This window comes from Cuculus canorus, chromosome 11 (genome assembly GCF_017976375.1).
Source record: "Cuculus canorus isolate bCucCan1 chromosome 11, bCucCan1.pri, whole genome shotgun sequence".
In the NCBI taxonomy this organism is placed as follows: Eukaryota; Metazoa; Chordata; class Aves; order Cuculiformes; family Cuculidae; genus Cuculus; species Cuculus canorus.
Genome location: NC_071411.1, coordinates 5,224,845 through 5,237,263, shown reverse-complemented (window position 1 = coordinate 5,237,263; position 12,419 = coordinate 5,224,845). Strand labels below are relative to the sequence as shown.

The 12,419-nt window shown below is 35.6% G+C and overlaps 1 protein-coding gene across 17 annotated transcripts in view; it reads left to right on the top strand.

The window, feature by feature from the left end:
- Window positions 1-12,419, top strand: part of ERC2 (ELKS/RAB6-interacting/CAST family member 2) — a 416,897-nt gene that overhangs the window by 49,286 nt on the left and 355,192 nt on the right. For 13 of the 17 annotated variants that reach the window (XR_008451688.1, XR_008451687.1, XR_008451686.1 and 10 more), the window contains exons 3-4: window positions 7,633-7,656; window positions 8,272-8,688. Coding sequence is in view for 1 of the 17 variants with exons in the window: in XM_054076666.1 (XP_053932641.1) it covers window positions 7,633-7,656; window positions 8,272-8,688 (441 nt within the window). In the remaining 16 variants the exon portion in view is untranslated. The remainder of the gene's footprint in view (window positions 1-7,632; window positions 7,657-8,271; window positions 8,689-12,419) is intronic. The other 4 variants (XR_008451680.1, XR_008451677.1, XR_008451684.1 and 1 more) reach the window with 1 other exon arrangement.

Here is a 12,419-nt window from a genome sequence, read left to right as displayed (position 1 = left end):
TACCATTAGTTTGATACTTTTTTTCCCACAGAAATATACAATAGGCATTATAATCATGTCTAAGTCTGTGTACTCAAAACCATAAATAAACTGCCTAGTTAAAAGTCTTATTAAGTATTTTGTGCAGTACAGTGTGTTGAATGGTGTTTAGGAAGACATACAGATTTAACCGTTCTTTGATGTAGGCAGCTGTACTATATTTGAAATTGCTTCTTGGGAATGAAAGCTGTTCCATATTTTAAACATGCAAGTAGGAAACACTGCATCTGACTGTTAGTGTTTGCAGTGCAAATGATTTCAGCGCTGACTGACTTGTGTTAGTGTAACCAGGGGAATGAAATAATTTCTTGCTTAGAAATATTCTGATTTGGTATCAGAATGTGGAACAAAGAGCTAAGGTTAACTCAATATGTTGTTAAGTGCTAACTGCAAATCAGAGATTAAATGGTTTGTTTTTATTTTTCACTTGGCCTTATAGTTTTGGGAAAAAATAGTTTCTGTTTCTGACTAATGATAAGTCAGCCTACGAGTTAAGGTTTTAAACTTCAGATTTAAAGCGAAGTTCCAGACTTAATAATGCTTTGGTTTCTCTTTGAACAGTATTATTGTTTATGCATCCCCATTGTTTTCCCTAAAGTAGTTCTGGTGTGAATACTTGGTTATACACTTGAAGTGCTCCAAATTAGATGTTTTTTTGCGGTAATTCTAGTGAGGGTACTTGGCTATGCAGTTGGAGTGCTCCACATTAGAGGGCATTTTGTTCCTGGATTTTCAGTTCAGTTGTGTGTCATGTTTGCTTTTTAATGGGTAAAATCTGGTTTCAGACTTGGGGTTGGATTTTCAGGTGCTACAGATACTTTTGTGTATTATACATTGAGGAACAGATGTTTGGATTTTATTTACTTTTATACATGTACAGATACATATCTTCATGTATTAAGAACATGTAAGTGTGTACATATATACACACCGAAGGGGTGTGTGTATACATGTCTTGGCCCTGTCCCCAGTTACCCCGAGTTGTTGAAGTTGGAGGGGAAAATGGATATTTCTTTTAAGACAAGGCCTGGCTTAGGCTGTTAATTTTATTTTTCCGTACGTGCAACTTCTAGTTCTTACAGAAAGTTAGTGACTCTTTTTATTTTAGGACTGTGACCATAGCTTTTTCTTTGCGTTTCTATGATGGATAATATTTTCTGCAGGATATGGATTTAGTGCCATCTTGTGGGAAGTCTTAATAATTGCAGATTCATTTTACTCCTTAAGGTGGATTCAGGCCATAAACAAGAATATACTCCTATGAAATTTTGCAAGAACAAATAGAGATTTGAAAAAGTTTACTGTGAAACCAAAGTCTTCCAACTTATAAAAGCATATTTTTGTGAACTGCATAGACTGTTTGAGCCCTAAATGTGTCTGTAATGATTTCTTTTCCTTGCTGATCTGTACTTCAGTAACTCGGGATGAAATAGCTTTCCAGATGGTCCTCTTGCTTTGTGAGGCATCATTTTTCTCTGTTGGATCTAACTGAACACTGTTTTGATTGCAGCTACTGAAATGTCTATATTGATTTCTTAACTGTAGCAGAACACGTAATTGTAAGGCTTCTTGTCGAATTATTTCAATAGGAAGCCATTATGTATTATGGTTAATCAACTGGCAGTACTATTCCTAGTAAAGAAAAAAACTGGAAGCTGAAGACTGCTCTTTTAGGTATTTTGTCTGATTAAAATATAGCAGGGAGAGGTTGAAATTGGAAACCTGATTTATCACTGTTTTTATTATTGACTTACTAAAAGCTGTACTTGAAATTGTCAGATTTTTCTAGTGGCTGCATTCAAAGGGTATGGTTAGAAAGTTGGTTTTTTTACTCTGAATTTCCTCCTTTTTTTTGGTTGAAATAAAATGAACAGTTTTGATTGTTTCTAAATATATAGTGCAACGGTTTGTAGATGAACAACACTTTGCTCATTGAGTTTTAAGAAAGATTCCACCCCCCCAAAGATTTAAGAGCTTTGTGTGTGTCTGCAGGTATTATCTCCACATAGAACATATTGAAAATACATGACAATTTACTGCAATTTCCCCCGTTCTGAAAGCTAGTGATTATTATTGCAGAGATATGTTTATGCTATTGAGTTAAATCTTTTTTTAGTGGGAAAGTTTTAACAGCAGAGAAAGCAATCCCAAAACTGAGAGTTTCCAGAAGTACCAGACAATGCATCAGCAGAATTGCAAACTTGTTGTTCCCCTTAAAGAAAAGACTGAGGAGATAACTGGAAATCTGCTGGTTTATGAGCAGAAGAGAACTAGAAATGATGTGTAGTTTTGCTTTTTGTTTTGCTTTTCATCTTGTACATCTTCATTAACAGTGGGATTTGGGGTGTGTGTGTTCTTTGGAAAAGGACTTGAGTGCTTTTGCATTTTCCTAAACTTCTGCTGTGATGATAAGCTCTGGGGATTCTGTTCTATGACTGTAGTTACTCGTGGCATTAGTTGTAGGATTGAGATTCTGCTCATCTCTGATAAACCATGGGCAGTCAGAATACCAGTCAAAAGGATGAGTTCTGTAAAGCCTAGATCATATGAGAGATCGTGTGGGGACAGTAAAGGTTTATGGTCCCAAATGGTCTAAAAGCTTTCTTAGAGAGCCTTAACTGCTTCAATCCCCTAAAAGAGCGGAAATTGTTTATCCAGGCAAGAAAAGAATTTTGGATAACTGCAGTGCATTAGGGTGGAGGATTTGTCACCGGATATAGTTACCTTGTCTGAGAATACAAATGCCTAACGTTTATCTTTGAAGGTCTGTTTAAGAGCTGTAATAGTACCAGTACCAATAGTACCATCAAGAAATCGATGAGGAAGGTGGTACTGAATTTTTGCCCCTGAGATACTGACTACTTTATACAGAAAACAGCATAAATGAGTTCATATTGGTAAGTGTGGGCAGAGGTGAAGTGTGCTCTGTCTCCACAGAGATAAGACTGTCTTCTGATTTTGGTTAAAGCTGGCTGATAAATATCAGAAATCGTCCACTGAAAAAATACACCATAGCATGGGCTATGCTGGAGAAATGTAGTGGAAGGCAGGTGGAAAGTGTTGTAGGGAGAGATTTCAGATGTGCCATTTATTTTTTTTCTGCCCCAGAATACTTCAAATTAACAAGTGAACTTCAGTTTAGAGATGAATTTGTGGTACTGTAAATATCTGTTACAAAGAAATACTATTTGACATAATGACAAACTGTATCTGTGGTAGCAGGCCTACTTATGGCAAACAGCAAAGCAAAGGAAATAAATGGAAAATGACATCTGGGTGCCCACAGCAAACCAGGGAATTGGGCAAGGAATATATTTATAGATTGTGTCTTAAGAATTGGGTGCAAAACTACTATGAAACTTTAGTACTAAAATGTTTTAGCCTAGAGTTATCCCTCGGTTATAAGTGGAGATGAGTTTTTATACAATGACTCCCAGTTTTTAGACAATACCTTGGCTTTCTGATCTTATCTTTCACCAAAATATGTGAGAGATGACCCAGGGAAGCTGACTTGAATAGTAATGAAGTCTGATAGTTCAGATTAAATGTAATGTCTGTATGAAGAAATGCAGATTTCAATGTCATGGCAAAGATTTTATTTAACTTGCAAAGCACGGTATTGAGGGTACAGAACAAAATAGCTCAAATTAGTTTTTTTCCATTAAAGAATAAAAAAAGAATAAGCAGTGAAAACAAAACAATTGGAATAAATAAGTAGAATGAATTTTGCACTTTAAAATGGCTTAATACATGAGCACAGTTAAATAAAAGTTTCAGCCAAAATAAGCATCACTGTTCATGACAGCAAAAATGGCAATTGTTTTTGAGGACAATAAAAAGGCAGTGGGAGTGAGAGGGTGGATTGAGGCATTGAGTGAGTGGGGAAAGAAGCACCCAAGTCCAACAAAGTAGCTATAACTCTTTCAATAAAGCACCAAAATCAAGAAATCGTCTTTGATGGCTACAGAAATAGTTGTTTCAAATTGACTGGATGATCTTGCCACCAGCCCCTTTAGTCATAGTGCTGTACCAATTTACTTAGGTGGAAAAGAATATACTCGGAATCCCTTAGCAATTCTGGTGCTCCATCTTGAGTGATTCATGTCTGAAGAATTAGCTTGTTATCACTACATTATAGGAAACTACTAGCAAATCGTATATGGATGGATATATATTTCAAAATCCATCACTTGATAGCCCAAGACCGCTTTCTGCTACCAAATCATTCAGATTGGCTTTCCTAGTCAAGACAGCCCCAGATATAATTTCTAATATTTTTCTTTCTTTCTTGACCTTACACAAGTTTTGTAATTTCTTCTAAGTTAGTAGGAGGCCATTTTTTACACAACAGGAGACTGGATTCTTCAACATGTTTTTGGCTTTTGGTGCCAAGGTGATGGTGCAAAGTATGAGAAGCTATGTACTTCTGTAGGTGGACTAACAGTTCTAGGTCAGTGAGCCTCCTTATGGTTTGTTTTTCCTCTGCTGCTCACTAACTATCTGAGGCTTTGGGGTGCTCTGGAAGTGCCTTATGTGCTATGGCCCAAGGCATACTGTGGCAGGACAGTTTTCTGCAGGCAATTCCTTTGGCAATAGCCAGTTGGCACAGATTAGAGGGACTTGCTTGTGTAGAGCATGAAATGGAATCTCTGAAGGGCCATTAATTCATCTTCCTTTCATAGTTTTCTTTCAAGTTCTGGGGGCAAATTTTGAAAACCTGCACTATGCTTAATTCAGGGAGATTAATGGACCTTCCTCTGCAGTTCCGTGGATTGTCTCTTAGATTCAGACTACAGGGAAGGAATGAAAAAAATAAGAAAATTTATCTATCAAGAAACTAGCACGGGAATATTTCTAGTCAACTGGTCTGTTATTAATAGAAATTATTAAAAAAATTACATATCTTGTCTATTTTTTAAAATCCCTTTAAGTTCTACATCTGTGTAATCACAGCAGTGTGACAGATACTCACAGCACTCCTACATTCCTCCTCCACTGCAATTAATTATACAATTTCTTTCCACCCTCACAACATCTGTTCTTTCCTTTTCTTAGCTAGCTGCAGATAAAAAAATCTATGCCAGCACAAGTCAAATCTGGTCCATCATGTTCAAAGAATTCTAAGTCTTGAAGGTGCACAAAGATGGGTTCTCTTATGTTGTAGCAGTAGTCTGCCACAGTTGAGGCTGTTGGTTTCAATGTATTTACAGAGCCAGCCACAACTACTGTTGTGCTCAGTGACAAACATGATTACGGGTAGAACTGAAAAGCCTCGTAGAGAACTGATTGCTTTAGAACAGAGAAGGAAGTTGTCTCGTTTATCTTACCAGATGTGCTCTTTGAGTCCCTGTAACTTACTCGTGTATTCATCCAACAGTTTTGACTTTTACGGCTTGCATTAAGAAGGGCTGAAAGTTAGCAACATGTATGTTAAATTTGGTTTTATTTTTGTCTTACATTTTAAATATTTTATAGATTAGTTTCTTTTTGCTTAGCTAAAGACCATTCATGCCACTGAAACAAACTATTGAGTGTAATCTTAAAGGAACTAGCAATATTATCAGCTAAGCTAAAAGAGCCTCAAAGATGAGGGTAGAAATATTCCAATATATCATTTGTGGTGTCTGTCCTATTTTTTTTTCTAAGATTTCACTTTTTAATAAAAGTGAGATTTTACTTTTACCGGCTCCTTGTCTTTTGCATTGCAGTAGTCATATATTGAAGAATGCCATATAATGTGAAGGTGGTTTTTGGTTTTCTTCTTTCTTTTCTTAATATGGTTAAACCAGAATTTCATCTGAATTTCTGCTGTAACGTTAGTGAAGAAGAACATTTTCTTGTAGAAAGAACTTGCAGTCTCTTTAATAAAACCCGAAAAACTTTTAATTCGGTAATTTCAAGCATCTATTGTCCTCCACCTTTTCAGTGTTACAGCGCTACAAGGGATTAGAGAATACAGTAAATCCATATTCTCTAATGCAAGACGTTATTTAGTTTGGAATCAGTGCAAAGCTACTCTAATGGCTGCTTAAGGTAATCTAGAAAAATTGTCCCTGTGACTTAACATAATGAAAAAGCATCTAAAAAGAAATGGGATTAATTCTGTTTACTTTGCATCATCTGTCCCTGTTTGTCATTGCCTTCCCTTGTTTTTGTTAATTAACTCACTCATGATAATAATTGCATATAATTTCTGTAGTATTTGAAAATTTGGATTTATGCACTGAATTTCTGTGCTAACACTGTCAGTCTTGGGGTCATAAACACCCAGTATGTTGCTAGATTTAAAGTGAGAAAATTGCTACATCTAGAGGAGATTGCAGTTTATTGGGAGCTTTAAAGTTTATATAAATAATTAAAAAGATTATGAGATTAAGAAATGTCAGAATTACCATTAAATAAAAGCAGGGCAGTAGCTGAGTAGCCTACATTTGTACAGTGCCAACCGAGTGTATGCCTAATAAGATGCAATTAAGATCTGTGTATTTATTAAAACAGTGCCATTTAATGGTAGAGCAGACTCAGTGTCTAACTACAGAATTCTACAGTAGTGATAGTTTTTATTCCATTTGAAGTAACGGGTAAGAGATTATTTCAATAGGTTATTTTCTTCAGATTTTTCATTTAGTTGAAATTATTGTTACAAACTGACAGCTTTAGGTGTAATTGTGCTGAACATGAAGGTAGCATCAGAGGAGTGAAGAAGCCTTACTAACACTGAGCTCATGTTAAGAAATGTTGTGGTAGTTCATGTAAATAAATAGTGAGGCTTTGTGGTTTTTTTTTGTTTTGGGGTGTGTTTTTTCAGTGTGTGATTTGTTGTTGGTTGTGTGTACTGGTGTTTTTTTTTTTGTCTGGTTTTGTTTTGTTGTTTGGGGTTTTTAGATTGGTTTGTTTCCTTGTTTTCAGAATGTGGAGTTGCAGAATATCCATTAATGCAAAAGAGTCTGGTGCCATACATTTAAGTAATCTAATTCCTGCAATTAAATAACATTTGGTACAGACTGTGTGATTATTCAGGAATTGATATTTCTATAAATTCAAAATGCTGTGTAGACAGTGACTAGAGGAGAGGGGGAAAAAAGACAATCAATCATATAAAAACATGGTTCATGATATTAATTTCAGATTATAATTTAGTACAATTATCTTTGTTCCAACGAACCTTAAAATGGGCAAGACTTCTTTGACTTTGTGTTGAATAAGGATTGCAAGATTTACCTCTTAAACAGGGAAATACCCCTGTACTGTCATGTAGCACAGCTATTTTAGGACAAGTTGCTGTGTTTTGAAAACTTCATAGTGTAATAGAAGAGTAAGGTAAAATAGGATTGTTACTATTCATTATGGGATTAATGACTTCTAATATGTATTTTTGTTACGTCTATTGAGTAAAGTCTGTCTGTAGTTTAGATTTGCATATTTCAGTACTGTGAAGTCGTTGCTGCCTTTCTGTGTGACTCAATAAAATTATTTTTTCTGTTGAAAGTACTTTTTGTTGAATTCAGTTCTTTCTGTTGAATCTCCTTCGCTTGCATCTGACCTTTATTTATGTTGATTTTGCTTCATTTTTTCATTTACCATGCTGTTCAGTTTTTGGATGCCAGGAGAACAAAGGTTTGTCCACTATTTGCAGTCAATTTATTTTTCAAATTCAGTATTGTTCATTGTGCTTTTTTGTTTGCTTGTTAGAGATACAGTAATGCTGTTCACTAAACATGTTCATTGCTTTAGTTTCTGAAAGAAAAAAACAAAACCAACCAGCCCCAACTCGGTCTCTCCCTAAACCCTCATCAATTATAGCGAGTGCTTTGATTGACTTTCTAAACAACAGTACAGTTGGGCAACACGAAGGGCAGAATTACCTTTAGTCTATGAATGAATGTAGAAAGCATGAAATAGTCTTTCGGCTTTGTGGGTATGTATTGACTCTACTAATGGATACGTCACTGCCTAGTGTTTGGGTTTGTTGGTTTGCCTTTCTTTGCTGTTTATCTGTAGCTGACACTATTGTGTGTGTGGTGTTGTCATTTTTTTTGTTTTCTAGAAGCATTTGAAAGATCATTACAAATAGTCACATGCATTTTCTATTTTATAAGCTGATTTGTTATACTTTCATCACTGATTCCAAAGAGTTTTTGTAGTAGCATACAACAACTGTTTAATCGAAGACTAATCCTACATTCAGAACCTGAATTGATTTTTTTCCCCCCTTTGTTTTCTTAATTGCAGCATCTGCAAATGACAATCCAGGCACTTCAAGATGAGCTTAGAACCCAGAGAGACCTTAACCATCTTCTTCAGCAAGAAAGTGGAAACCGAGGGGCTGAGCATTTTACTATTGAGCTCACAGAGGAGAATTTCCGAAGACTTCAAGCGGAACATGATAGACAAGCTAAAGAGCTCTTCCTGTTGAGGAAAACTCTAGAAGAAATGGAGCTTAGGATTGAAACACAAAAGCAAACGCTAAATGCCAGAGATGAATCAATAAAAAAGCTGCTGGAAATGTTGCAGAGTAAAGGTTTGCCATCTAAAGGAATGGAAGATGACAATGAGAGAACTCGAAGGATGGCAGAGGCTGAATCTCAGGTTAATCATTTAGAAGTGATTTTAGATCAGAAGGAGAAGGAAAACATGCATCTTAGAGAGGTAAGGAAAAACTCAATTATTTGTTTAAAAGATCTTATCAGAGTACTTGCTGCAGTTCTAGAAATACATTTTAGAGTATCTAAATGTTGTCTTTTTCTGCTATCATTTTTTAATAAAAAGATAACATGCATTTTTTTAGTATGTTTAAGGAATACACAACAGGAGTGTATGACATCTGAAAACAAGTATAAAAAAAAATCACGGAAGAAAAGGAATTTGGGGCTTTGTCTCTGACATTGCTTTGCGTAGGTTCTGTATTATTAGTTTTTGATGAGCTGGTGCTTGGCAAAAGAAGACTAGAACTGCTGAAGAGGGAAGTGATACCTGCTGCTATAACTAAATAGCTATGAGTGCGTGCTACTTTTGTGTTTGACTTTATATCCCTTGTGTTTGAAATGAGTCTTAAAATGTTTTGTCTTCTGTATAAACAAAGAGTTCTCCCTATGTGCATTTCTAATGTATTTTCACACACCTTTTGGGTAAATATACCACAATGTTGCCTCATTTAAAACAGTGGGGTGGTGACTGCACAGAACTTTGAGAGATATTTAATTTAATCTTAAGCCCACCTGTATACACCAGCTGCCCACATCACTTGTGAATGCTTTTTTTCCATACTGTATTTGGGGTAACCGAATTAGTACAATTGAACTTGCTGCCAAGTTCATCTGCACCTCTAGATCCCTTCAGCAGTATCGTGTGACTGGTGTCAGGCAAACAAGACTTTGAGTCTTCCTCAGAAAGACCCTGTTGATTTCTGTTAAGAAGGATGAAAATTACAGGGAGATCAAGTACGAGCTGCCCATAGTAAGGAGAATCTGGACAATCTGGTCTGTTTACTTAGAAACTCAGCAAAAGTGCGGTCTCATAGAACTTCCAGTCTGGTAAAAACTCTAATTTGCCTGAGAGAGAAAAATGTGAATAAAATTATTACGAGAGCATAGAAAACTCCTATTGGATTCTGTGTTTCACTAAACATATGAATGCTAGAGATAAAGAACAGCTCTTTATAGCTACAGAATGTTATCAAAATAGTTTCTTTGGTATGTTAATAACTAATAAAGTCTGTAAGTCAATGGATCCTGAAAGGAGTTGCTTAAAGGACTAATGACACTGTGTTTGTGATGAGGAAGGACTGTGGGATGAGTTCTATAAACTAGCAGACAAGTTTCTGGGTTTAGTTCTGCTGCTCTGAGTAGTACATACTTTCAAGGTTTCAAGGATGGGTGATTTACTATTTACAATGTGTTTTATGTGATTGTTCATGTTTAACTTCTAGCACCAGTATCATGCAAGATCATGAATGCTGATTTGAATATGTGTTGGACATGAGTAAATTGAGAGTGGAAATTTGAAGAAGGTTGATAATTAGCACAGTAGTTGAGAGTAGTGAAAGAAATAGCGCTTAAGTAGATAAAATTTAAGTGTCCCACTGAACTGAAACTGAACTGAAACTTGGATAGACTTTTAATTAGTGCTGTTCATGAATTAATTATTATTCACTGAAATTACATTAATCCTTCTGTATCTTTAAAATAAAATACTTGTTATTTTAGAACTTTGTCTAAAATATTCTCCTTTCTATATTTTTACAGGTTGGAGTATAGAGCTCATATATTGAGTATATTTCTGAGAAACTTATGTATTGTCATATGAAATGTACTGTTTGATCAAATCCTGAACACTTGTTCCATTTTTTTTAATTAGTTTTGCTATTTGACTTTCAGACACTGCACTGGAAACATGTTTAACTTCTTTGTAGTAGCAAATTAAGTTGTTCAATGAGCAGAGTTTTGTCATTTATCAATTTACCCTTAAAATGATAGCTTCTGCTGTAGTCTCCTGCCAAAAGATTGGATAGTATGAAAAACTGAATGTGGTGGAAATGGGGTTGAATGTCAAAACCAGCTGAAGATGACTGGTTTTCTACAGTCTCAACGCTGCTTTAAAAGGTGCATATAGATTGACTTCCTGTAAGCTATGCTGTTGGTATTTAGTTTAAAAATATTTTCCATCTGAAGTTTTTCAGTTCATGAAATCTAATTGTGTACCATCCTGTTGACTTTAAATCCTAGCTGGAGAAAGGACAAGACTTACATGTATTCTGCTGAGCTTTTGAACATGTTTTCTGCTAATGCAACCATATTTTTCTTCCTTATGCTGTTCATTTCTTAGTTTTTCAAAATAGTGCCAAATCTGGAACCTGTCTTCTCTCCTGTTCATTCACAGCCTTTCAGACGTCTCATGGTGAAACAGAAATCTAATGGATAAGAAGCAGAAAAAAATGTTCTTTTTTTTTTTATAATAGATATTCCCTGGTGGATAGGATTTTGTCCAAACCAGAGAATGCAACTAATGTGTTGTGAGACAAACTGAAGCAACTGGTTGTGAAACATTGACAATTAAGGACAGCCTCTTCTATACATTTATGTCTCCTGTGGCTGTCAATTCTATCTCCTTGGCCAATATCTCCTGAGTGCTGATCATATGAGTAATTGAATAGTAAGGGATATGGTTTTTGTTATTCCAGAGCTGCTTTTATTAAGCTAGTAATTTCTTCTAAAGTTAACTTAGAAGACTTTTCTTACTAAAGTTTACTTTAGTAGGTAGAGAAAAATAACCGTTCTTGTTGTTCTTCAGTCTCTACCGCTTTGTCAATTAAGAGATGTTTCTCTCATTCCCTTTCTGCCCATTTCACTTAAGCACGCACATTATTAGGAACCAATATTCTACTCTATTGGTGCAAAATAATTTGCTGAATATCCAAGAATTGTGTAAAAATCTCTTTATAAGCTACTGAGTGTTTCTTTTCTTCCTGTGAGTAACTGTAGTTTAATTCCATAATATAGCTGCCTTCAAACATGTGGAATTTCTCTAGGCCTTAGATAGGATTTCTTAGAGGAGGTGCAGGGGAGAGAGAGACGAACAGGTATTGTATTAGAGGCATAGGAATCATTCTGGAAAAAACACAGCCCAACCCATTTTTTCCTTTGTTTTTATTTTCTTAGTACATTTAAACAGACTTTGTCACGTTAACCACCTGGCCCTCAAAGATTGTACCTTTTTGCAGTGTATAGTCTACTGCATCTTCAAACTTGATGAGAGGTTTACTCAAGTTTTGTGTTGTGAGGTCTTGGAGCAAACTTGAGGCTTTGTATACAGGAGGGAGATACGTCAACAGAAGTTGGAATCCTGCTGTTTTACAGGAATAGCGAAGAATGTTAGTGGTGGTAAGATTCATTCAAATGGTTGGGAAATAAACTATGCAAAAAATGGGATTAGATTTATTTCCATGTATTGAGGAATTTAATAGATAAGCAATAAGCTTTCACAAGGATAGCTAGGTTCCCAGCTTTGCATTAGTTACTACAAAGATTTCCTTACCTGCTGTTTCAAAGGCAAGAAAGAACAAATAAAAGTCTGATTGAATAGCAAAAAGAACGAGCGTGTGTTTCTGCTTCATTTTTGGAGATGCAGCCTATTGAGAAGAGAATGTTGAGCTCTTTTCCGTGGTTTCCAAGAACTAACCAGTTTGCACTCAGTTTTCTGTCACTGAGTTAGACTGAACCCTATGTCTGTGGTTAGCCTCTTTCACATATTTTTGTCAATGTTTTTCAAAGGTAGCTGAATTTTATTGGTAATTTATGAGACAAAATGCAGTTCCTTTGACAAAATAATCTCTTCTGTATGGAACACGGTGGTTTTTGCAAATGCAAACATAAGAAAAAGGA